This window comes from Amia ocellicauda, chromosome 7 (assembly GCF_036373705.1).
Source record: "Amia ocellicauda isolate fAmiCal2 chromosome 7, fAmiCal2.hap1, whole genome shotgun sequence".
Taxonomy (NCBI): Eukaryota; Metazoa; Chordata; class Actinopteri; order Amiiformes; family Amiidae; genus Amia; species Amia ocellicauda.
The window spans coordinates 42796798-42824377 of record NC_089856.1 but is presented as its reverse complement, the minus strand read 5'-3'; the positions used below and the strand labels follow the sequence as shown (position 1 = coordinate 42824377).

At 37.9% G+C, this 27580-nt stretch overlaps 2 protein-coding genes and 8 non-coding genes across 10 annotated transcripts in view; 8 read left to right on the top strand and 2 right to left on the bottom strand.

The window, feature by feature from the left end:
• Window positions 1–367: 367 nt before the first annotated feature.
• On the bottom strand, window positions 368–440 carry trnam-cau (transfer RNA methionine (anticodon CAU)). Its single transcript has one exon. It is a non-coding gene; the product is annotated as a tRNA-Met (tRNA).
• A 927-nt stretch (window positions 441–1367) lies between these two features.
• On the top strand, window positions 1368–1439 carry trnag-ucc (transfer RNA glycine (anticodon UCC)). The gene has a single exon. It is a non-coding gene; the product is annotated as a tRNA-Gly (tRNA).
• A 2450-nt stretch (window positions 1440–3889) lies between these two features.
• Window positions 3890–3962, top strand: trnam-cau (transfer RNA methionine (anticodon CAU)). Its single transcript has one exon. It is a non-coding gene; the product is annotated as a tRNA-Met (tRNA).
• A 4683-nt stretch (window positions 3963–8645) lies between these two features.
• Window positions 8646–8718, top strand: trnam-cau (transfer RNA methionine (anticodon CAU)). Its single transcript has one exon. It is a non-coding gene; the product is annotated as a tRNA-Met (tRNA).
• A 4683-nt stretch (window positions 8719–13401) lies between these two features.
• Window positions 13402–13474, top strand: trnam-cau (transfer RNA methionine (anticodon CAU)). The gene has a single exon. It is a non-coding gene; the product is annotated as a tRNA-Met (tRNA).
• A 3783-nt stretch (window positions 13475–17257) lies between these two features.
• trnam-cau (transfer RNA methionine (anticodon CAU)) lies at window positions 17258–17330 on the top strand. The gene has a single exon. It is a non-coding gene; the product is annotated as a tRNA-Met (tRNA).
• Window positions 17331–19949: 2619 nt separating this feature from the next.
• trnam-cau (transfer RNA methionine (anticodon CAU)) lies at window positions 19950–20022 on the top strand. The gene has a single exon. It is a non-coding gene; the product is annotated as a tRNA-Met (tRNA).
• Window positions 20023–21383: 1361 nt separating this feature from the next.
• On the top strand, window positions 21384–21456 carry trnam-cau (transfer RNA methionine (anticodon CAU)). The gene has a single exon. It is a non-coding gene; the product is annotated as a tRNA-Met (tRNA).
• Window positions 21457–23696: 2240 nt separating this feature from the next.
• Window positions 23697–25543, top strand: aqp12 (aquaporin 12). Its single transcript, XM_066709774.1, has 3 exons — window positions 23697–24353; window positions 24652–24768; window positions 25345–25543. Exons 1-3 carry the CDS (start codon window positions 23759–23761, stop codon window positions 25506–25508), a joined length of 876 nt encoding a protein of 291 aa, XP_066565871.1. The 5' UTR covers window positions 23697–23758; the 3' UTR covers window positions 25509–25543.
• A 483-nt stretch (window positions 25544–26026) lies between these two features.
• Window positions 26027–27580, bottom strand: part of rpp21 (ribonuclease P subunit p21) — a 5678-nt gene continuing 4124 nt past the window's right edge. The window contains exons 5-6 of the mRNA XM_066709775.1: window positions 27070–27204; window positions 26027–26334 (exon numbers count right to left, since the gene is read on the bottom strand). Of these exons, the coding sequence (XP_066565872.1) occupies window positions 26240–26334; window positions 27070–27204 (230 nt within the window). The 3' untranslated portion in view covers window positions 26027–26239. The remainder of the gene's footprint in view (window positions 26335–27069; window positions 27205–27580) is intronic.

The following is a 27580-nucleotide window of genomic DNA, read 5'->3' as shown; positions in this document are numbered from 1 at the left end:
TATTGAGAAATACAATTAGTTCGTTTCCTGCATCGATATACTGACATATGTGGTAAAAAATAATCAGTATGTAATATTAGACAAGAATGTTTTTCATTTAATCTCCCTGACGCCACAGTCTGTTCTTTATTATATTTTGAATGAAAATGTATTGATTTTGTAAAAAAATGAAAATTAACTGTATATCAGTACAATTAGTTAGATAAAAGTGGCGAGATTGAATATGAGCGAAAAACTGATCGAACTGTGTACTCCGTACAGGCGGAACAAACGGACGCCCTTCTCCGCTGTTGATGTGTCAAAAGCGTGACTGACAGCTGCCTGTTTCCAGAATGATGAGACGTAACGCAAACACACAAAAGCTGTGTGCCCCGTGTGAGGATCGAACTCACGACCTTCAGATTATGAGACTGACGCGCTACCTACTGCGCTAACGAGGCTACATGCATGACGCGCTTCATCATGAGCCAGAAAACGGAACTGAATGCCAGTTTGACATTATTTCTTTACGAGTCGTTCATTACTGTATTATTGTATGAACACAATAAAGTCCCCGGTTACACCGTGAATCCACATTTACAGCAGGCGTTTACCATTGGATTTCGCATGATATTTTACAAGGATAATAATGCAGTGAACAGCTTCAGGTATTTTAAACTACAAGCACCTCAACACGACGTGTCTACTATTACTATTGACTATAACTGTCAACGTGCTGCGTTACACTAACTTATAATTGAGGGAGACATATAGCCTATACACAGTCACCTTTATTTGTAAGTTAAATACGAGTTTCTAATACAAGACAAAATGATGACTTCAGTCTAATTATCTTTATTGGCAGACGCCCGATTTACAGGTTACGTGGTATTAGGTTGTGTGTTTTGTACATTCATGATTATTAAGTCGTGTAGGTGAAATGATAAGAAATACACTTGTAATATATTTTTGGTAAATACGGTGGCGGTTTGATTTATATAATGTTATATCAATGTCTTCACATTCTTATGTATTACAAGATTTTTTCAAATTTAATAAAACATAAGATTAAATAAAATAACATTTCATGGAAATATCATTTTTGTTTTTAAGCATGGGTAATGCTACTATTTTCTATATCTAGCGAATAACAATGTATACGTAATTTTGTAATATATTTAAGTATACTGTTTATATTTAAGTATATGTATGACTATTTACATAATAAAATAATTATTGGTAGCGATACGGGCTGCGATTGGCTTCTTTATGCTCAATTGTTGTTAGCGGTAGACTGTGATTGGGCGAGATGGGACGGCTGCCATAACCGAACCTCGACTCTCCGCCGGGCAGCATCAGCACTGAGAGTGTCTGTGTAGCTTGTGTACGCGTTGGTGGTATAGTGGTGAGCATAGCTGCCTTCCAAGCAGTTGACCCGGGTTCGATTCCCGGCCAACGCAGCTCTTTTTATTATTTTATATAAAAGAAGATATTCACAATTTTACTTATTCATAAATGTATTGCAAATACCTACCGGCCCATTCTGTAATATACTTTCATTATCACCCAGCTCTATTTGTATGGCAAATAGCGCCTCCTAAAGGAAACTAATGAATACTTCGAATAAAATATTCTGGCATAATGATATTATTTTTACTTTAAAGCACAAAGAGTAATACATATTATTGGATAATTATTTTGTTAATCTTTCTAATTAAAAGTTAACATTAGTATTTCCTTATTTATATAATTCTTGCTTACACTCACCCTTTACACTACTTTTAGTATAAGAATTAAAATGTAATATTACTTTCAGTGCATCATGATCCATATTCGGAAGACGCTTGCCAAATCCAAACCACAGACATAACAAACTGCGTCATGGATGTTTCCCTATCAGTCTCATAATCTAAAGGTCCTGAGTTTGATCCTCACATGCAGCACACATCTTTTTCTATGTTTTAACTATCATAGTTCTTTTTGGAAATGACCTAAATGTAACACTCTTACTTACATTATGATCCATATAAGAAAGTCAAAAGACAGCTGTCAAGTTCAAATGGCAAAAATGACAACACGTGTCATGTATGTAGCTGTGTCAGTCTCATAATCTGATGGTCGTGTTTTTGATCCTCACACGGGGCACAGGGATTTTTGTGTGTTTGGATTAAGTGTCATCATTCATTCTGGAAAGGACTTGCATGTAACACTCTACTTTCAGTGCATCATGATCCATATTCGGAAGACACTTGCCAATTTCAAACCACAAACATAACAAATTGCGTCATGTATGTTTCCCTATCAGTCTCATAATCTTAAGGTCCTGAGTTTGATCCTCACATGCAGCACACATCTTCTTCTATGTTTTAACATCATAGTTCTTTTTGGAAATGACCTAAATGTAACACTCTTACTTACATTATGATCCATATAAGAAAGTCAAAAGACAGCTGTCAAGTTCAAATGGCAAAAATGACAACACGTGTCATGTATGTAGCTGTGTCAGTCTCATAATCTGATGGTCGTGTTTTTGATCCTCACACGGGGCACAGGGATTTTTGTGTGTTTGGATAAAGTGTCATCATTCATTCTGGAAAGGACTTGCATGTAACACTCTACTTTCAGTGCATCATGATCCATATTCGGAAGACACTTGCCAATTTCAAACCACAAACATAACAAATTGCGTCATGTATGTTTCCCTATCAGTCTCATAATCTTAAGGTCCTGAGTTTGATCCTCACATGCAGCACACATCTTCTTCTATGTTTTAACATCATAGTTCTTTTTGGAAATGACCTAAATGTAACACTCTTACTTACATTATGATCCATATAAGAAAGACAAAAGACAGCTTTCAAGTTAAAATGGCAAAAATGACAACACGTGTCATGTATGTAGCTGTGTCAGTCTCATAATCTGATGGTCGTGTTTTTGATCCTCACACGGGGCACAGGGATTTTTGTGTGTTTGGATTACGTCTCATCATTCATTCTGGAAAGGACCTGAATGTAATATTACTTTCAGTGCATCATGATCCATATTCGGAAGACGCTTGCCAAAACCAAACCACAAACATAACAAATTGCATCATGTATGTTTCCCTATCAGTCTCATAATCTAAAGGTCCTGAGTTTGATCCTCACATGCAGCACATATCTTTTTCTATGTTTTAACTATCATAGTTCTTTTTGGAAATGACCTAAATGTAACACTCTTACTTACATTATGATCCATATAAGAAAGTCAAAAGACAGCTGTCAAGTTCAAATGGCAAAAATGACAACACGTGTCATGTATGTAGCTGTGTCAGTCTCATAATCTGATGGTCGTGTTTTTGATCCTCACACGGGGCACACAGCTTTTTGTGTGTTTGGATTACGTCTCATCATTCATTCTGGAAAGGACCTGAATGTAATATTACTTTCAGTGCATCATGATCCATATTCGGAAGACGCTTGCCAAATCCAAACCACAAACATAACAAATTGCATCATGTATGTTTCCGTATCAGTCTCATAATCTAAAGGTCCTGAGTTCAATCCTCACATGCAGCACACATCTTCTTCTATGTTTTAACATCATAGTTCTTTTTGGAAATGACCTAAATGTAACACTCTTACTTACATTATGATCCATATAAGAAAGACAAAAGACAGCTTTCAAGTTAAAATGGCAAAAATGACAACACGTGTCATGTATGTAGCTGTGTCAGTCTCATAATCTGATGGTCGTGTTTTTGATCCTCACACGGGCACACAGCTTTTTGTGTGTTTTAAGTGTCATAGTTTTTTCTGGAATGGACCTGAATGTAGCACTCTTCTTTCAGTGCACTGTGATCCATATTTGGAAGACAAAAGACATTTGTCAATTTTAAATATAAAACATGACATCATGTGTCATGCATGTAGCCTCGTTAGCGCAGTAGGTAGCGCGTCAGTCTCATAATCTGAAGGTCGTGAGTTCGATCCTCACACGGGGCACACAGCTTTTTGTGTGTTTGCATTACGTCTCATCATTCATTCTGGAAAGGACCTGAATGTAATATTACTTTCAGTGCATCATGATCCATATTCGGAAGACGCTTGCCAAATCCAAACCACAAACATAACAAATTGCGTCATGTATGTTTCCCTATCAGTCTCATAATCTTAAGGTCCTGAGTTTGATCCTCACATGCAGCACACATCTTCTTCTATGTTTTAACATCATAGTTCTTTTTGGAAATTACCTAAATGTAACACTCTTACTTACATTATGATCCATATAAGAAAGACAAAAGACAGCTTTCAAGTTAAAATGGCAAAAATGACAACACGTGTCATGTATGTAGCTGTGTCAGTCTCATAATCTGATGGTCGTGTTTTTGATCCTCACACGGGGCACAGGGATTTTTGTGTGTTTGGATTACGTCTCATCATTCATTCTGGAAAGGACCTGAATGTAATATTACTTTCAGTGCATCATGATCCATATTCGGAAGACGCTTGCCAAAACCAAACCACAAACATAACAAATTGCATCATGTATGTTTCCCTATCAGTCTCATAATCTAAAGGTCCTGAGTTTGATCCTCACATGCAGCACATATCTTTTTCTATGTTTTAACTATCATAGTTCTTTTTGGAAATGACCTAAATGTAACACTCTTACTTACATTATGATCCATATAAGAAAGTCAAAAGACAGCTGTCAAGTTCAAATGGCAAAAATGACAACACGTGTCATGTATGTAGCTGTGTCAGTCTCATAATCTGATGGTCGTGCTTTTGATCCTCACACGGGGCACAGGGATTTTTGTGTGTTTGGATTAAGTGTCATCATTCATTCTGGAAAGGACTTGCATGTAACACTCTACTTTCAGTGCATCATGATCCATATTCGGAAGACACTTGCCAATTTCAAACCACAAACATAACAAGTTGCGTCATGTATGTTTCCCTATCAGTCTCATAATCTTAAGGTCCTGAGTTTGATCCTCACATGCAGCACACATCTTCTTCTATGTTTTAACATCATAGTTCTTTTTGGAAATGACCTAAATGTAACACTCTTACTTACATTATGATCCATATAAGAAAGACAAAAGACAGCTTTCAAGTTAAAATGGCAAAAATGACAACACGTGTCATGTATGTAGCTGTGTCAGTCTCATAATCTGATGGTCGTGTTTTTGATCCTCACACGGGGCACAGGGATTTTTGTGTGTTTTAAGTGTCATAGTTTTTTCTGGAATGGACAGAGATTTTTGTGTGTTTGGATTAAGTGTCATCATTCATTCTGGAAAGGACTTGCATGTAACACTCTACTTTCAGTGCATCATGATCCATATTCGGAAGACACTTGCCAATTTCAAACCACAAACATAACAAATTGCGTCATGTATGTTTCCCTATCAGTCTCATAATCTTAAGGTCCTGAGTTTGATCCTCACATGCAGCACACATCTTCTTCTATGTTTTAACATCATAGTTCTTTTTGGAAATGACCTAAATGTAACACTCTTACTTACATTATGATCCATATAAGAAAGTCAAAAGACAGCTGTCAAGTTCAAATGGCAAAAATGACAACACGTGTCATGTATGTAGCTGTGTCAGTCTCATAATCTGATGGTCGTGTTTTTGATCCTCACACGGGGCACAGGGATTTTTGTGTGTTTTAAGTGTCATAGTTTTTTCTGGAATGGACAGAGATTTTTGTGTGTTTGGATTAAGTGTCATCATTCATTCTGGAAAGGACTTGCATGTAACACTCTACTTTCAGTGCATCATGATCCATATTCGGAAGACACTTGCCAATTTCAAACCACAAACATAACAAATTGCGTCATGTATGTTTCCCTATCAGTCTCATAATCTTAAGGTCCTGAGTTTGATCCTCACATGCAGCACACATCTTCTTCTATGTTTTAACATCATAGTTCTTTTTGGAAATGACCTAAATGTAACACTCTTACTTACATTATGATCCATATAAGAAAGTCAAAAGACAGCTGTCAAGTTCAAATGGCAAAAATGACAACACGTGTCATGTATGTAGCTGTGTCAGTCTCATAATCTGATGGTCGTGTTTTTGATCCTCACACGGGGCACAGGGATTTTTGTGTGTTTGGATTAAGTGTCATCATTCATTCTGGAAAGGACTTGCATGTAACACTCTACTTTCAGTGCATCATGATCCATATTCGGAAGACACTTGCCAATTTCAAACCACAAACATAACAAATTGCGTCATGTATGTTTCCCTATCAGTCTCATAATCTTAAGGTCCTGAGTTTGATCCTCACATGCAGCACACATCTTCTTCTATGTTTTAACATCATAGTTCTTTTTGGAAATGACCTAAATGTAACACTCTTACTTACATTATGATCCATATAAGAAAGACAAAAGACAGCTTTCAAGTTAAAATGGCAAAAATGACAACACGTGTCATGTATGTAGCTGTGTCAGTCTCATAATCTGATGGTCGTGTTTTTGATCCTCACACGGGGCACAGGGATTTTTGTGTGTTTGGATTACGTCTCATCATTCATTCTGGAAAGGACCTGAATGTAATATTACTTTCAGTGCATCATGATCCATATTCGGAAGACGCTTGCCAAATCCAAACCACAGACATAACAAACTGCGTCATGGATGTTTCCCTATCAGTCTCATAATCTAAAGGTCCTGAGTTTGATCCTCACATGCAGCACACATCTTTTTCTATGTTTTAACTATCATAGTTCTTTTTGGAAATGACCTAAATGTAACACTCTTACTTACATTATGATCCATATAAGAAAGTCAAAAGACAGCTGTCAAGTTCAAATGGCAAAAATGACAACACGTGTCATGTATGTAGCTGTGTCAGTCTCATAATCTGATGGTCGTGTTTTTGATCCTCACACGGGGCACAGGGATTTTTGTGTGTTTGGATTAAGTGTCATCATTCATTCTGGAAAGGACTTGCATGTAACACTCTACTTTCAGTGCATCATGATCCATATTCGGAAGACACTTGCCAATTTCAAACCACAAACATAACAAATTGCGTCATGTATGTTTCCCTATCAGTCTCATAATCTTAAGGTCCTGAGTTTGATCCTCACATGCAGCACACATCTTCTTCTATGTTTTAACATCATAGTTCTTTTTGGAAATGACCTAAATGTAACACTCTTACTTACATTATGATCCATATAAGAAAGTCAAAAGACAGCTGTCAAGTTCAAATGGCAAAAATGACAACACGTGTCATGTATGTAGCTGTGTCAGTCTCATAATCTGATGGTCGTGTTTTTGATCCTCACACGGGGCACAGGGATTTTTGTGTGTTTGGATAAAGTGTCATCATTCATTCTGGAAAGGACTTGCATGTAACACTCTACTTTCAGTGCATCATGATCCATATTCGGAAGACACTTGCCAATTTCAAACCACAAACATAACAAATTGCGTCATGTATGTTTCCCTATCAGTCTCATAATCTTAAGGTCCTGAGTTTGATCCTCACATGCAGCACACATCTTCTTCTATGTTTTAACATCATAGTTCTTTTTGGAAATGACCTAAATGTAACACTCTTACTTACATTATGATCCATATAAGAAAGACAAAAGACAGCTTTCAAGTTAAAATGGCAAAAATGACAACACGTGTCATGTATGTAGCTGTGTCAGTCTCATAATCTGATGGTCGTGTTTTTGATCCTCACACGGGGCACAGGGATTTTTGTGTGTTTGGATTACGTCTCATCATTCATTCTGGAAAGGACCTGAATGTAATATTACTTTCAGTGCATCATGATCCATATTCGGAAGACGCTTGCCAAAACCAAACCACAAACATAACAAATTGCATCATGTATGTTTCCCTATCAGTCTCATAATCTAAAGGTCCTGAGTTTGATCCTCACATGCAGCACATATCTTTTTCTATGTTTTAACTATCATAGTTCTTTTTGGAAATGACCTAAATGTAACACTCTTACTTACATTATGATCCATATAAGAAAGTCAAAAGACAGCTGTCAAGTTCAAATGGCAAAAATGACAACACGTGTCATGTATGTAGCTGTGTCAGTCTCATAATCTGATGGTCGTGTTTTTGATCCTCACACGGGGCACACAGCTTTTTGTGTGTTTGGATTACGTCTCATCATTCATTCTGGAAAGGACCTGAATGTAATATTACTTTCAGTGCATCATGATCCATATTCGGAAGACGCTTGCCAAATCCAAACCACAAACATAACAAATTGCATCATGTATGTTTCCGTATCAGTCTCATAATCTAAAGGTCCTGAGTTCAATCCTCACATGCAGCACACATCTTCTTCTATGTTTTAACATCATAGTTCTTTTTGGAAATGACCTAAATGTAACACTCTTACTTACATTATGATCCATATAAGAAAGACAAAAGACAGCTTTCAAGTTAAAATGGCAAAAATGACAACACGTGTCATGTATGTAGCTGTGTCAGTCTCATAATCTGATGGTCGTGTTTTTGATCCTCACACGGGCACACAGCTTTTTGTGTGTTTTAAGTGTCATAGTTTTTTCTGGAATGGACCTGAATGTAGCACTCTTCTTTCAGTGCACTGTGATCCATATTTGGAAGACAAAAGACATTTGTCAATTTTAAATATAAAACATGACATCATGTGTCATGCATGTAGCCTCGTTAGCGCAGTAGGTAGCGCGTCAGTCTCATAATCTGAAGGTCGTGAGTTCGATCCTCACACGGGGCACACAGCTTTTTGTGTGTTTGCATTACGTCTCATCATTCATTCTGGAAAGGACCTGAATGTAATATTACTTTCAGTGCATCATGATCCATATTCGGAAGACGCTTGCCAAATCCAAACCACAAACATAACAAATTGCGTCATGTATGTTTCCCTATCAGTCTCATAATCTTAAGGTCCTGAGTTTGATCCTCACATGCAGCACACATCTTCTTCTATGTTTTAACATCATAGTTCTTTTTGGAAATTACCTAAATGTAACACTCTTACTTACATTATGATCCATATAAGAAAGACAAAAGACAGCTTTCAAGTTAAAATGGCAAAAATGACAACACGTGTCATGTATGTAGCTGTGTCAGTCTCATAATCTGATGGTCGTGTTTTTGATCCTCACACGGGGCACAGGGATTTTTGTGTGTTTGGATTACGTCTCATCATTCATTCTGGAAAGGACCTGAATGTAATATTACTTTCAGTGCATCATGATCCATATTCGGAAGACGCTTGCCAAAACCAAACCACAAACATAACAAATTGCATCATGTATGTTTCCCTATCAGTCTCATAATCTAAAGGTCCTGAGTTTGATCCTCACATGCAGCACATATCTTTTTCTATGTTTTAACTATCATAGTTCTTTTTGGAAATGACCTAAATGTAACACTCTTACTTACATTATGATCCATATAAGAAAGTCAAAAGACAGCTGTCAAGTTCAAATGGCAAAAATGACAACACGTGTCATGTATGTAGCTGTGTCAGTCTCATAATCTGATGGTCGTGCTTTTGATCCTCACACGGGGCACAGGGATTTTTGTGTGTTTGGATTAAGTGTCATCATTCATTCTGGAAAGGACTTGCATGTAACACTCTACTTTCAGTGCATCATGATCCATATTCGGAAGACACTTGCCAATTTCAAACCACAAACATAACAAGTTGCGTCATGTATGTTTCCCTATCAGTCTCATAATCTTAAGGTCCTGAGTTTGATCCTCACATGCAGCACACATCTTCTTCTATGTTTTAACATCATAGTTCTTTTTGGAAATGACCTAAATGTAACACTCTTACTTACATTATGATCCATATAAGAAAGACAAAAGACAGCTTTCAAGTTAAAATGGCAAAAATGACAACACGTGTCATGTATGTAGCTGTGTCAGTCTCATAATCTGATGGTCGTGTTTTTGATCCTCACACGGGGCACAGGGATTTTTGTGTGTTTTAAGTGTCATAGTTTTTTCTGGAATGGACAGAGATTTTTGTGTGTTTGGATTAAGTGTCATCATTCATTCTGGAAAGGACTTGCATGTAACACTCTACTTTCAGTGCATCATGATCCATATTCGGAAGACACTTGCCAATTTCAAACCACAAACATAACAAATTGCGTCATGTATGTTTCCCTATCAGTCTCATAATCTTAAGGTCCTGAGTTTGATCCTCACATGCAGCACACATCTTCTTCTATGTTTTAACATCATAGTTCTTTTTGGAAATGACCTAAATGTAACACTCTTACTTACATTATGATCCATATAAGAAAGTCAAAAGACAGCTGTCAAGTTCAAATGGCAAAAATGACAACACGTGTCATGTATGTAGCTGTGTCAGTCTCATAATCTGATGGTCGTGTTTTTGATCCTCACACGGGGCACAGGGATTTTTGTGTGTTTTAAGTGTCATAGTTTTTTCTGGAATGGACAGAGATTTTTGTGTGTTTGGATTAAGTGTCATCATTCATTCTGGAAAGGACTTGCATGTAACACTCTACTTTCAGTGCATCATGATCCATATTCGGAAGACACTTGCCAATTTCAAACCACAAACATAACAAATTGCGTCATGTATGTTTCCCTATCAGTCTCATAATCTTAAGGTCCTGAGTTTGATCCTCACATGCAGCACACATCTTCTTCTATGTTTTAACATCATAGTTCTTTTTGGAAATGACCTAAATGTAACACTCTTACTTACATTATGATCCATATAAGAAAGTCAAAAGACAGCTGTCAAGTTCAAATGGCAAAAATGACAACACGTGTCATGTATGTAGCTGTGTCAGTCTCATAATCTGATGGTCGTGTTTTTGATCCTCACACGGGGCACAGGGATTTTTGTGTGTTTGGATTAAGTGTCATCATTCATTCTGGAAAGGACTTGCATGTAACACTCTACTTTCAGTGCATCATGATCCATATTCGGAAGACACTTGCCAATTTCAAACCACAAACATAACAAATTGCGTCATGTATGTTTCCCTATCAGTCTCATAATCTTAAGGTCCTGAGTTTGATCCTCACATGCAGCACACATCTTCTTCTATGTTTTAACATCATAGTTCTTTTTGGAAATGACCTAAATGTAACACTCTTACTTACATTATGATCCATATAAGAAAGACAAAAGACAGCTTTCAAGTTAAAATGGCAAAAATGACAACACGTGTCATGTATGTAGCTGTGTCAGTCTCATAATCTGATGGTCGTGTTTTTGATCCTCACACGGGGCACAGGGATTTTTGTGTGTTTGGATTACGTCTCATCATTCATTCTGGAAAGGACCTGAATGTAATATTACTTTCAGTGCATCATGATCCATATTCGGAAGACGCTTGCCAAAACCAAACCACAAACATAACAAATTGCATCATGTATGTTTCCCTATCAGTCTCATAATCTAAAGGTCCTGAGTTTGATCCTCACATGCAGCACATATCTTTTTCTATGTTTTAACTATCATAGTTCTTTTTGGAAATGACCTAAATGTAACACTCTTACTTACATTATGATCCATATAAGAAAGTCAAAAGACAGCTGTCAAGTTCAAATGGCAAAAATGACAACACGTGTCATGTATGTAGCTGTGTCAGTCTCATAATCTGATGGTCGTGTTTTTGATCCTCACACGGGGCACAGGGATTTTTGTGTGTTTGGATTAAGTGTCATCATTCATTCTGGAAAGGACTTGCATGTAACACTCTACTTTCAGTGCATCATGATCCATATTCGGAAGACACTTGCCAATTTCAAACCACAAACATAACAAATTGCGTCATGTATGTTTCCCTATCAGTCTCATAATCTTAAGGTCCTGAGTTTGATCCTCACATGCAGCACACATCTTCTTCTATGTTTTAACATCATAGTTCTTTTTGGAAATGACCTAAATGTAACACTCTTACTTACATTATGATCCATATAAGAAAGACAAAAGACAGCTTTCAAGTTAAAATGGCAAAAATGACAACACGTGTCATGTATGTAGCTGTGTCAGTCTCATAATCTGATGGTCGTGTTTTTGATCCTCACACGGGGCACAGGGATTTTTGTGTGTTTGGATTACGTCTCATCATTCATTCTGGAAAGGACCTGAATGTAATATTACTTTCAGTGCATCATGATCCATATTCGGAAGACGCTTGCCAAAACCAAACCACAAACATAACAAATTGCATCATGTATGTTTCCCTATCAGTCTCATAATCTAAAGGTCCTGAGTTTGATCCTCACATGCAGCACATATCTTTTTCTATGTTTTAACTATCATAGTTCTTTTTGGAAATGACCTAAATGTAACACTCTTACTTACATTATGATCCATATAAGAAAGTCAAAAGACAGCTGTCAAGTTCAAATGGCAAAAATGACAACACGTGTCATGTATGTAGCTGTGTCAGTCTCATAATCTGATGGTCGTGTTTTTGATCCTCACACGGGGCACAGGGATTTTTGTGTGTTTGGATTAAGTGTCATCATTCATTCTGGAAAGGACTTGCATGTAACACTCTACTTTCAGTGCATCATGATCCATATTCGGAAGACACTTGCCAATTTCAAACCACAAACATAACAAATTGCGTCATGTATGTTTCCCTATCAGTCTCATAATCTTAAGGTCCTGAGTTTGATCCTCACATGCAGCACACATCTTCTTCTATGTTTTAACATCATAGTTCTTTTTGGAAATGACCTAAATGTAACACTCTTACTTACATTATGATCCATATAAGAAAGACAAAAGACAGCTTTCAAGTTAAAATGGCAAAAATGACAACACGTGTCATGTATGTAGCTGTGTCAGTCTCATAATCTGATGGTCGTGTTTTTGATCCTCACACGGGGCACACAGCTTTTTGTGTGTTTGGATTACGTCTCATCATTCATTCTGGAAAGGACCTGAATATAATATTACTTTCAGTGCATCATGATCCATATTCGGAAGACGCTTGCCAAATCCAAACCACAAACATAACAAATTGCATCATGTATGTTTCCGTATCAGTCTCATAATCTAAAGGTCCTGAGTTCAATCCTCACATGCAGCACACATCTTCTTCTATGTTTTAACATCATAGTTCTTTTTGGAAATGACCTAAATGTAACACTCTTACTTACATTATGATCCATATAAGAAAGACAAAAGACAGCTTTCAAGTTAAAATGGCAAAAATGACAACACGTGTCATGCATGTAGCTGTGTCAGTCTCATAATCTGATGGTCGTGTTTTTGATCCTCACACGGGCACACAGCTTTTTGTGTGTTTTAAGTGTCATAGTTTTTTCTGGAATGGACCTGAATGTAGCACTCTTCTTTCAGTGCACTGTGATCCATATTTGGAAGACAAAAGACATTTGTCAATTTTAAAAATAAAACATGACATCATGTGTCATGCATGTAGCCTCGTTAGCGCAGTAGGTAGCGCGTCAGTCTCATAATCTGATGGTCGTGTTTTTGATCCTCACACGGGGCACACAGCTTTTTGTGTGTTTGCATTACGTCTCATCATTCATTCTGGAAAGGACCTGAATGTAATATTACTTTCAGTGCATCATGATCCATATTCGGAAGACGCTTGCCAAATCCAAACCACAAACATAACAAATTGCGTCATGTATGTTTCCCTATCAGTCTCATAATCTTAAGGTCCTGAGTTTGATCCTCACATGCAGCACACATCTTTTTCTATGTTTTAACTATCATAGTTCTTTTTGGAAATTACCTAAATGTAACACTCTTACTTACATTATCATCCATATAAGAAAGACAAAAGACGGCTGTCAATTTCAAATGGCAAAAATGACAACAAGTGTCATGTATGTAGCTGTGTCAGTCTCATAATCTGATGGTCGTGTTTTTGATCCTCACACGGGGCACAGGGATTTTTGTGTGTTTGGATTACGTCTCATCATTCATTCTGGAAAGGACCTGAATGTAATATTACTTTCAGTGCATCATGATCCATATTCGGAAGACGCTTGCCAAATCCAAACCACAGACATAACAAACTGCGTCATGGATGTTTCCCTATCAGTCTCATAATCTAAAGGTCCTGAGTTTGATCCTCACATGCAGCACACATCTTTTTCTATGTTTTAACTATCATAGTTCTTTTTGGAAATGACCTAAATGTAACACTCTTACTTACATTATGATCCATATAAGAAAGTCAAAAGACAGCTGTCAAGTTCAAATGGCAAAAATGACAACACGTGTCATGTATGTAGCTGTGTCAGTCTCATAATCTGATGGTCGTGTTTTTGATCCTCACACGGGGCACAGGGATTTTTGTGTGTTTGGATTAAGTGTCATCATTCATTCTGGAAAGGACTTGCATGTAACACTCTACTTTCAGTGCATCATGATCCATATTCGGAAGACACTTGCCAATTTCAAACCACAAACATAACAAATTGCGTCATGTATGTTTCCCTATCAGTCTCATAATCTTAAGGTCCTGAGTTTGATCCTCACATGCAGCACACATCTTTTTCTATGTTTTAACTATCATAGTCCTTTTTGGAAATGACCTAAATGTAACACTCTTACTTACATTATGATCCATATAAGAAAGTCAAAAGACAGCTGTCAAGTTCAAATGGCAAAAATGACAACACATGTCATGTATGTAGCTGTGTCAGTCTCATAATCTGATGGTCGTGTTTTTGATCCTCACACGGGGCACAGGGATTTTTGTGTGTTTGGATTAAGTGTCATCATTCATTCTGGAAAGGACTTGCATGTAACACTCTACTTTCAGTGCATCATGATCCATATTCGGAAGACACTTGCCAATTTCAAACCACAAACATAACAAATTGCGTCATGTATGTTTCCCTATCAGTCTCATAATCTTAAGGTCCTGAGTTTGATCCTCACATGCAGCACACATCTTCTTCTATGTTTTAACATCATAGTTCTTTTTGGAAATGACCTAAATGTAACACTCTTACTTACATTATGATCCATATAAGAAAGACAAAAGACAGCTTTCAAGTTAAAATGGCAAAAATGACAACACGTGTCATGTATGTAGCTGTGTCAGTCTCATAATCTGATGGTCGTGTTTTTGATCCTCACACGGGGCACAGGGATTTTTGTGTGTTTGGATTACGTCTCATCATTCATTCTGGAAAGGACCTGAATGTAATATTACTTTCAGTGCATCATGATCCATATTCGGAAGACGCTTGCCAAAACCAAACCACAAACATAACAAATTGCATCATGTATGTTTCCCTATCAGTCTCATAATCTAAAGGTCCTGAGTTTGATCCTCACATGCAGCACATATCTTTTTCTATGTTTTAACTATCATAGTTCTTTTTGGAAATGACCTAAATGTAACACTCTTACTTACATTATGATCCATATAAGAAAGTCAAAAGACAGCTGTCAAGTTCAAATGGCAAAAATGACAACACGTGTCATGTATGTAGCTGTGTCAGTCTCATAATCTGATGGTCGTGTTTTTGATCCTCACACGGGGCACAGGGATTTTTGTGTGTTTGGATTAAGTGTCATCATTCATTCTGGAAAGGACTTGCATGTAACACTCTACTTTCAGTGCATCATGATCCATATTCGGAAGACACTTGCCAATTTCAAACCACAAACATAACAAATTGCGTCATGTATGTTTCCCTATCAGTCTCATAATCTTAAGGTCCTGAGTTTGATCCTCACATGCAGCACACATCTTCTTCTATGTTTTAACATCATAGTTCTTTTTGGAAATGACCTAAATGTAACACTCTTACTTACATTATGATCCATATAAGAAAGACAAAAGACAGCTTTCAAGTTAAAATGGCAAAAATGACAACACGTGTCATGTATGTAGCTGTGTCAGTCTCATAATCTGATGGTCGTGTTTTTGATCCTCACACGGGGCACAGGGATTTTTGTGTGTTTGGATTACGTCTCATCATTCATTCTGGAAAGGACCTGAATGTAATATTACTTTCAGTGCATCATGATCCATATTCGGAAGACGCTTGCCAAAACCAAACCACAAACATAACAAATTGCATCATGTATGTTTCCCTATCAGTCTCATAATCTAAAGGTCCTGAGTTTGATCCTCACATGCAGCACATATCTTTTTCTATGTTTTAACTATCATAGTTCTTTTTGGAAATGACCTAAATGTAACACTCTTACTTACATTATGATCCATATAAGAAAGTCAAAAGACAGCTGTCAAGTTCAAATGGCAAAAATGACAACACGTGTCATGTATGTAGCTGTGTCAGTCTCATAATCTGATGGTCGTGTTTTTGATCCTCACACGGGGCACAGGGATTTTTGTGTGTTTGGATTAAGTGTCATCATTCATTCTGGAAAGGACTTGCATGTAACACTCTACTTTCAGTGCATCATGATCCATATTCGGAAGACACTTGCCAATTTCAAACCACAAACATAACAAATTGCGTCATGTATGTTTCCCTATCAGTCTCATAATCTTAAGGTCCTGAGTTTGATACTCACATGCAGCACACATCTTCTTCTATGTTTTAACATCATAGTTCTTTTTGGAAATGACCTAAATGTAACACTCTTACTTACATTATGATCCATATAAGAAAGACAAAAGACAGCTTTCAAGTTAAAATGGCAAAAATGACAACACGTGTCATGTATGTAGCTGTGTCAGTCTCATAATCTGATGGTCGTGTTTTTGATCCTCACACGGGGCACACAGCTTTTTGTGTGTTTGGATTACGTCTCATCATTCATTCTGGAAAGGACCTGAATATAATATTACTTTCAGTGCATCATGATCCATATTCGGAAGACGCTTGCCAAATCCAAACCACAAACATAACAAATTGCATCATGTATGTTTCCGTATCAGTCTCATAATCTAAAGGTCCTGAGTTCAATCCTCACATGCAGCACACATCTTCTTCTATGTTTTAACATCATAGTTCTTTTTGGAAATGACCTAAATGTAACACTCTTACTTACATTATGATCCATATAAGAAAGACAAAAGACAGCTTTCAAGTTAAAATGGCAAAAATGACAACACGTGTCATGTATGTAGCTGTGTCAGTCTCATAATCTGATGGTCGTGTTTTTGATCCTCACACGGGCACACAGCTTTTTGTGTGTTTTAAGTGTCATAGTTTTTTCTGGAATGGACCTGAATGTAGCACTCTTCTTTCAGTGCACTGTGATCCATATTTGGAAGACAAAAGACATTTGTCAATTTTAAAAATAAAACATGACATCATGTGTCATGCATGTAGCCTCGTTAGCGCAGTAGGTAGCGCGTCAGTCTCATAATCTGATGGTCGTGTTTTTGATCCTCACACGGGGCACAGGGATTTTTGTGTGTTTGCATTACGTCTCATCATTCATTCTGGAAAGGACCTGAATGTAATATTACTTTCAGTGCATCATGATCCATATTCGGAAGACGCTTGCCAAATCCAAACCACAAACATAACAAATTGCGTCATGTATGTTTCCCTATCAGTCTCATAATCTTAAGGTCCTGAGTTTGATCCTCACATGCAGCACACATCTTTTTCTATGTTTTAACTATCATAGTTCTTTTTGGAAATTACCTAAATGTAACACTCTTACTTACATTATGATCCATATAAGAAAGACAAAAGACGGCTGTCAATTTCAAATGGCAAAAATGACAACACGTGTCATGTATGTAGCTGTGTCAGTCTCATAATCTGATGGTCGTGTTTTTGATCCTCACACGGGGCACAGGGATTTTTGTGTGTTTTAAGTGTCATAGTTTTTTCTGGAATGGACAGAGATTTTTGTGTGTTTGGATTAAGTGTCATCATTCATTCTGGAAAGGACTTGCATGTAACACTCTACTTTCAGTGCATCATGATCCATATTCGGAAGACACTTGCCAATTTCAAACCACAAACATAACAAATTGCGTCATGTATGTTTCCCTATCAGTCTCATAATCTTAAGGTCCTGAGTTTGATCCTCACATGCAGCACACATCTTCTTCTATGTTTTAACATCATAGTTCTTTTTGGAAATGACCTAAATGTAACACTCTTACTTACATTATGATCCATATAAGAAAGTCAAAAGACAGCTGTCAAGTTCAAATGGCAAAAATGACAACACGTGTCATGTATGTAGCTGTGTCAGTCTCATAATCTGATGGTCGTGTTTTTGATCCTCACACGGGGCACAGGGATTTTTGTGTGTTTGGATTAAGTGTCATCATTCATTCTGGAAAGGACTTGCATGTAACACTCTACTTTCAGTGCATCATGATCCATATTCGGAAGACACTTGCCAATTTCAAACCACAAACATAACAAATTGCGTCATGTATGTTTCCCTATCAGTCTCATAATCTTAAGGTCCTGAGTTTGATCCTCACATGCAGCACACATCTTCTTCTATGTTTTAACATCATAGTTCTTTTTGGAAATGACCTAAATGTAACACTCTTACTTACATTATGATCCATATAAGAAAGACAAAAGACAGCTTTCAAGTTAAAATGGCAAAAATGACAACACGTGTCATGTATGTAGCTGTGTCAGTCTCATAATCTGATGGTCGTGTTTTTGATCCTCACACGGGGCACAGGGATTTTTGTGTGTTTGGATTACGTCTCATCATTCATTCTGGAAAGGACCTGAATGTAATATTACTTTCAGTGCATCATGATCCATATTCGGAAGACGCTTGCCAAAACCAAACCACAAACATAACAAATTGCATCATGTATGTTTCCCTATCAGTCTCATAATCTAAAGGTCCTGAGTTTGATCCTCACATGCAGCACATATCTTTTTCTATGTTTTAACTATCATAGTTCTTTTTGGAAATGACCTAAATGTAACACTCTTACTTACATTATGATCCATATAAGAAAGTCAAAAGACAGCTGTCAAGTTCAAATGGCAAAAATGACAACACGTGTCATGTATGTAGCTGTGTCAGTCTCATAATCTGATGGTCGTGTTTTTGATCCTCACACGGGGCACAGGGATTTTTGTGTGTTTGGATTAAGTGTCATCATTCATTCTGGAAAGGACTTGCATGTAACACTCTACTTTCAGTGCATCATGATCCATATTCGGAAGACACTTGCCAATTTCAAACCACAAACATAACAAATTGCGTCATGTATGTTTCCCTATCAGTCTCATAATCTTAAGGTCCTGAGTTTGATCCTCACATGCAGCACACATCTTCTTCTATGTTTTAACATCATAGTTCTTTTTGGAAATGACCTAAATGTAACACTCTTACTTACATTATGATCCATATAAGAAAGACAAAAGACAGCTTTCAAGTTAAAATGGCAAAAATGACAACACGTGTCATGTATGTAGCTGTGTCAGTCTCATAATCTGATGGTCGTGTTTTTGATCCTCACACGGGGCACACAGCTTTTTGTGTGTTTGGATTACGTCTCATCATTCATTCTGGAAAGGACCTGAATGTAATATTACTTTCAGTGCATCATGATCCATATTCGGAAGACGCTTGCCAAATCCAAACCACAAACATAACAAATTGCATCATGTATGTTTCCGTATCAGTCTCATAATCTAAAGGTCCTGAGTTCAATCCTCACATGCAGCACACATCTTCTTCTATGTTTTAACATCATAGTTCTTTTTGGAAATGACCTAAATGTAACACTCTTACTTACATTATGATCCATATAAGAAAGACAAAAGACAGCTTTCAAGTTAAAATGGCAAAAATGACAACACGTGTCATGTATGTAGCTGTGTCAGTCTCATAATCTGATGGTCGTGTTTTTGATCCTCACACGGGCACACAGCTTTTTGTGTGTTTTAAGTGTCATAGTTTTTTCTGGAATGGACCTGAATGTAGCACTCTTCTTTCAGTGCACTGTGATCCATATTTGGAAGACAAAAGACATTTGTCAATTTTAAAAATAAAACATGACATCATGTGTCATGCATGTAGCCTCGTTAGCGCAGTAGGTAGCGCGTCAGTCTCATAATCTGAAGGTCGTGAGTTCGATCCTCACACGGGGCACACAGCTTTTTGTGTGTTTGCATTACGTCTCATCATTCATTCTGGAAAGGACCTGAATGTAATATTACTTTCAGTGCATCATGATCCATATTCGGAAGACGCTTGCCAAATCCAAACCACAAACATAACAAATTGCGTCATGTATGTTTCCCTATCAGTCTCATAATCTTAAGGTCCTGAGTTTGATCCTCACATGCAGCACACATCTTTTTCTATGTTTTAACTATCATAGTTCTTTTTGGAAATTACCTAAATGTAACACTCTTACTTACATTATGATCCATATAAGAAAGACAAAAGACGGCTGTCAATTTCAAATGGCAAAAATGACAACACGTGTCATGTATGTAGCTGTGTCAGTCTCATAATCTGATGGTCGTGTTTTTGATCCTCACACGGGGCACAGGGATTTTTGTGTGTTTGGATTAAGTGTCATCATTCATTCTGGAAAGGACTTGCATGTAACACTCTACTTTCAGTGCATCATGATCCATATTCGGAAGACACTTGCCAATTTCAAACCACAAACATAACAAATTGCGTCATGTATGTTTCCCTATCAGTCTCATAATCTTAAGGTCCTGAGTTTGATCCTCACATGCAGCACACATCTTCTTCTATGTTTTAACATCATAGTTCTTTTTGGAAATGACCTAAATGTAACACTCTTACTTACATTATGATCCATATAAGAAAGACAAAAGACAGCTTTCAAGTTAAAATGGCAAAAATGACAACACGTGTCATGTATGTAGCTGTGTCAGTCTCATAATCTGATGGTCGTGTTTTTGATCCTCACACGGGGCACACAGCTTTTTGTGTGTTTGGATTACGTCTCATCATTCATTCTGGAAAGGACCTGAATGTAATATTACTTTCAGTGCATCATGATCCATATTCGGAAGACGCTTGCCAAATCCAAACCACAAACATAACAAATTGCATCATGTATGTTTCCGTATCAGTCTCATAATCTAAAGGTCCTGAGTTCAATCCTCACATGCAGCACACATCTTCTTCTATGTTTTAACATCATAGTTCTTTTTGGAAATGACCTAAATGTAACACTCTTACTTACATTATGATCCATATAAGAAAGACAAAAGACAGCTTTCAAGTTAAAATGGCAAAAATGACAACACGTGTCATGTATGTAGCTGTGTCAGTCTCATAATCTGATGGTCGTGTTTTTGATCCTCACACGGGCACACAGCTTTTTGTGTGTTTTAAGTGTCATAGTTTTTTCTGGAATGGACCTGAATGTAGCACTCTTCTTTCAGTGCACTGTGATCCATATTTGGAAGACAAAAGACATTTGTCAATTTTAAAAATAAAACATGACATCATGTGTCATGCATGTAGCCTCGTTAGCGCAGTAGGTAGCGCGTCAGTCTCATAATCTGAAGGTCGTGAGTTCGATCCTCACACGGGGCACACAGCTTTTTGTGTGTTTGCATTACGTCTCATCATTCATTCTGGAAAGGACCTGAATGTAATATTACTTTCAGTGCATCATGATCCATATTCGGAAGACGCTTGCCAAATCCAAACCACAAACATAACAAATTGCGTCATGTATGTTTCCCTATCAGTCTCATAATCTTAAGGTCCTGAGTTTGATCCTCACATGCAGCACACATCTTTTTCTATGTTTTAACTATCATAGTTCTTTTTGGAAATTACCTAAATGTAACACTCTTACTTACATTATGATCCATATAAGAAAGACAAAAGACGGCTGTCAATTTCAAATGGCAAAAATGACAACACGTGTCATGTATGTAGCTGTGTCAGTCTCATAATCTGATGGTCGTGTTTTTGATCCTCACACGGGGCACAGGGATTTTTGTGTGTTTGGATTACGTCTCATCATTCATTCTGGAAAGGACCTGAATGTAATATTACTTTCAGTGCATCATGATCCATATTCGGAAGACGCTTGCCAAAACCAAACCACAAACATAACAAATTGCATCATGTATGTTTCCCTATCAGTCTCATAATCTTAAGGTCCTGAGTTCAATCATCACATGGAGCACACATCTTTTTCTATGTTTTAACTATCATAGTTCGTTTTGGAAATGACCTAATTGTAGCACTCTTACTTACATTATGATCCAGATCAGAAAGACAAAAGACGGCTGTCAATTTCAAATGGCAAAAATGACAACATGTGTCATGTATGTAGCTGTGTCAGTCTCAAAATGTGATGGCTGTGTTTTGATCCTCACACGGGGCACAGAGATTTTTGTGTGTTTTAAGTGTCATAGTTTTTTCTGGAATGGACAGAGATTTTTGTGTGTTTGGATTAAGTGTCATCATTCATTCTGGAAAGGACTTGCATGTAACACTCTACTTTCAGTGCATCATGATCCATATTCGGAAGACACTTGCCAAATCCAAACCACAAACATAACAAATTGCGTCATGTATGTTTCCCTATCAGTCTCATAATCTTAAGGTCCTGAGTTTGATCCTCACATGCAGCACACATCTTTTTCTATGTTTTAACTATCATAGTTCTTTTTGGAAATGACCTAAATGTAACACTCTTACTTACATTATGATCCATATAAGAAAGTCAAAAGACAGCTGTCAAGTTCAAATGGCAAAAATGACAACACGTGTCATGTATGTAGCTGTGTCAGTCTCATAATCTGATGGTCGTGTTTTTGATCCTCACACGGGGCACAGGGATTTTTGTGTGTTTGGATTACGTCTCATCATTCATTCTGGAAAGGACCTGAATGTAATATTACTTTCAGTGCATCATGATCCATATTCGGAAGACGCTTGCCAATTTCAAACCACAAACATAACAAATTGCGTCATGTATGTTTCCCTATCAGTCTCATAATCTTAAGGTCCTGAGTTTGATCCTCACATGCAGCACACATCTTTTTCTATGTTTTAACTATCATAGTTCTTTTTGGAAATGACCTAAATGTAGCACTCTTACTTACATTATGATCCATATAAGAAAGACAAAAGACAGCTGTCAAGTTCAAATGGCAAAAATGACAACACGTGTCATGTATGTAGCTGTGTCAGTCTCATAATCTGATGGTCGTGTTTTTGATCCTCACCCAGGGCAGAGAGATTTTTGTGTGTTTGGATTAAGTGTCATCATTCACTTTGGAAAGGACCTGAATGTAACACTCTACTTTCAGTGCATCATGATCCATATTTCGGAAGACAAAAGATACTTGTCAATTTTAAATGACAAACTAGGGTATTAACTGTCCTGTATAAAATAAATCAGTCATGAACTCCCATAAAATGAAAACAGAACCTTGGAGAACACTATTTCAAGTACAGTACAGAAGTATTTTTGAAGTGAATTACAAACCAGGTGATTCCATAGAAAATGTCTAACTTAACAGCCTCGTAAGTACAGCGCAAACTGTTATCCGAAATACCACTTTAAAGATTGCAGTACACTTGAACTTCACCACTGGCGGACGGCCATGTGCATATGGCAGACCCATTCCCTGGCTGCAGAAAGCCTGTGTTGAGGTCTTATCAGAAGCATGTGGCGGTTTTCCTGCAGATGCCCTTGACTGTGTGTGTGTGTTTTGTCTAGAGTGTGACAGATAAGAGCGATCTGATAAGAAACTCAGCCCCCTTGTGTGCCACGTTAGCAAAAAGCATATGCTCTTCAATTAATGAAAACGGTCACTTGCCTTGCATCTTCTCTGGTACCAGCTACTGTTGTGCATCTGTGCGTCTGGCCGACATGTCTGGACTGAACGTCTCCCTGGGCTACTTCTTGGTAGTCGTCGTCCTCAGCGAGGTTGCAGCGTTCCTGCTAAGGCTTGGCCCGGTCTGGGGCTTTTCCGCCGAGCTCCCTGTATCTTTCATGTTAGTAGCCTGCTGGTCGGAGTTGGGAACCTTAAAAGATGTGGGGTTGTGGGCAGGAGGCTTTGGCCCCGATGTCACTTTGACTCTGCTGTTCTTGGTGTTGATGACCCACAGTATCATCTCCCGAGGGGCCTCCGGGAACCCAGCCATGACCCTGCGGGGTTTCCTGCTGTCAGACACTTCAGCTCTGAGCACTCTCTCTTGTCTCGCTGGTCAGTTCACCGGAGCCTACTTGGGTCGATTCTTCGCCACCTACTACTGGTCCTTGGAGCTGACTGACATGCACATGATCCAGAACATGATGTCGTCCGAGTGCAGCCCATCTCTGCGCGTCTCTTTGTCGCAGGGTGCGTTCACAGAGGGGATATGCACCCTGACTTTCCACCTACTTGCCATGCGGCTTAGTGGCAGTCCTGTGCTGTGCAGAGTGCCACTCACCGCGCTCGCCATCACAGCACTCTCGTACGCAGGTGAGTGGGATGCGTAATAGCAAATTCATACTGAGCAATTCAAAGCTCCAGAGACTTTTAATATTTGCTAGGTTATACGTTAGACAATTATGTTCCTAAAACAAAACACAGCATGCATGATAAAGTACCTTAACACATCTTTTTCAAATTAGTACCAAGTCATAGACAACATTTTTATGTTTCTAAGCTGTGCAGCTGCGTTAAAATTTAATATTTTATTAAGTGATTGGTATTGTTGCCAGTGGGGCAATAGATCATGTGCTGGAGATGAATTAGTAATGCATGCTGTTGTTTCCAGCCGGCGGCTACACCTCTGGTTACTTCAACCCCGCCCTGGCTTACGCCCTGACGTTCAACTGTCCGGGGTTTACTCTGATAGAGTATGCTGCGGTGTACTGGCTTGGCCCACTGGCTGGTGAGTTTCTGTCCTTTCTGCAATGCAAACATCTAGAACATGTGAAAATACATTGCATAAAAAGTAACCAACTGTTCTGCTTCTCTTCACCTTCGATTTGTTAAGTTTATAGTTCATACTTGCCATTGAATATATATAATATAATGTCTTGTATTTAATGAAAAGCAATGTGTAATTAGAAGTGCAGGAATGCAGGTGGGGATTAAAAATATATATTAATAAAACAGCATGTCATATTTCTGAACAATATTTTCAATAGGAATCCCAATTTGAAATTTATAACAGCAAACAAAATATGCACAACTTTAATAAAATATTAAAACCATATTCAGAATGTACAGAATCATAATCACTCCAGTAGAGAGAGAGAGAAAGATTGATTGATTGCAGTTTTAGTCCAGGAGATGAGAATTATTTTGTCTGCTGGATCGTCTTCTGGAAACCATCTAAGTCCAGGGCATCAAATCTCAAAATATCGGTTGTACATCAAAAAGATTAAAAATTAACTAAAAATGTGAAATGTCAGACTGTTTGGGGCCAGAACCAGTTTTCATTTGAGACATGTGTCGTTTGCAGGAATGACTTTGGCACTGTTTCTATACACTGGTCACATTCCTCGACTTTTTGCACGGAACCTCCTCTACTCCCAGAAAAGCCGCTACAGAGTCCCTGTGGGGAAGAGCTCTCCGGACCAGATGGGGAGGACTGGTACTAAGCAGGGGGGCAAAAAGGGCGACTGAAATCACAACCAGGAGAGAAGCTGTGGGCTATCAGAGAGCAATCTGTCTGATCACCTCCCATCAGTACACATCTGTCAACCCTGGAGCAACAAAAGCACAATTCAATAGTGATGGACTGACTCCAAACGCTAACTTTTATATATGTTTTTTTTTTAGGTTCAAGCATTAAGCAAAATAAGCGTAATTATTCAATGCAACTACTTCACAATGCAACGGATGTTGTAACAAATGTGACAACTGTGGACTTAAGGAAACCAAGCAGTGTAGAAGTTGAAGTTAACAGTTTGAGTTTTTTTGAATACTTGAGAAAAAATACTGCCTGCCTTTCTGGACATGAATCTAGTTAATCTAATTAATCTTCATTTAAAATGACAATCTATGTTTATACTTACGTTGTTTACAGTGAAAGTACTGTACATATCATGGTATATGTTGTATATCATGTCAGCATTATGCTGTAAATGGAATTTAAAAATAATCGTCAAGAACTCCAATTATAACATCAAAAATAAAGTAAGTACTTTGCATTTACATTTTATTTTAAACAAATGTATGAAGTCTAAAAGAAACAGCAGCATTTTGCACGTGTAAGCTTTCTGTGATCATACCATCAACTTTAAACGTTGAATAAACCTCTGCATGGTAACTGACGATCTGAAATTCTCTCACTGCTCCGGCCGTTGAAGTCAGCCTCACAGTTCCTGCACTCGCGGTCTAGATCCATCTCTGCGCTACTCTGCTTTGACAGTAGCATCCTGTGCACTTCCACTGGCTGGTTTCCCTTTCTGCTTGGGCTTCTGCTGAGGTTTCTGTGCAGGACCTTGATCTACAGAACAGAAGAAAGGTGTGAACTAGACTAAGCTGAGAGCACACCTGATCAACACACAAGCAACCATGGACAGTCTTCAATCCAGAGGTGTGTTTCTTAAAAGGGGCGAGCAAGAGATCACACTAGCTCACTCTCTGTAATAAACTTCTAAATATTGCCTTTAGGGTGGATTAATCAGTAGATTTTTTTCCATAGAGCTTGGGGTTAACTTTACCAGTCTAACTGATGTTCTCTTGCTTACATGAACATGTTCAGCTGGCATGGGATCTGTTTCACAACATGTGAGTTGTCAATGCATAATGACTGAATGATGTAAAAAGATTTTCTATCACGTCTATTTACATATTCTTTAAAAAACAAAAAACAAACATAGTCAACTAACCGTTTGTGAAAAAGCTCACAAAGACAAAATCAAACCACAAAAGTAATCTTATTCTGTTGAAATTACAAAATTAGGCTTCAATGTAGTTCCTGCAATTTCAGTTCCAAGGAAACCGTCCATAACTTAATTTCTCCTGGGCAATTGTGTAGAAATACTGAAAATACTGTAATGCAAAGGGGAGCATTTAGGAGGTGTAATTGAGTGAAAAGGAAAACTTAAATTTCAGAGCACAGTTATCTATTTGTGCTGTCAAGGTGCTGTAATAAAGCGAATTAGAATTGCTGTGCTGGATCTCGTGCACATTTCCAGCTGGTGTTGCGGATACAAGTTATATGTCGGTTCAGTCATACCAGGCTGGGCTTGGTTCTCTAGCTGGGCTTCATGCTGTTCCACCCACAGCTTATACTCGGAGTTGTTGAGGAATCGCTTTGTTTGTGCACAGCTGAGACATCGCACCACTGTGGTCCTCTGTCGTTTACCGCACCCTGAACACAAGACAGACAGTGTCAAACAGCATCATTTACACAGTTGGTCACAGCTGGAACATGTAATGCAGTCTGATAGGATGCTCCCTCAAGACTGAATTAAAATGTCAACCTGTCAACAAATCTACCCCTCTGTTTTCAATATGATTCATGTTCTGTGCAACATACAGCACAAATGGCTAATACGATTGTTTTATTTTCATTTACTATATTGGGTAGTATGATGAGCTGCTTTAAAAAGGAAATCACAGGCAGTGATTAAATTATCTATGAAGAAGGTCCATCTATTGATATGAAACATTGAATATAAACAGTGTCAGATCCAACTGGCAAATGGTGGTAACGGTTTAGATCAGTAATTCTTCCCCTTCAGTGT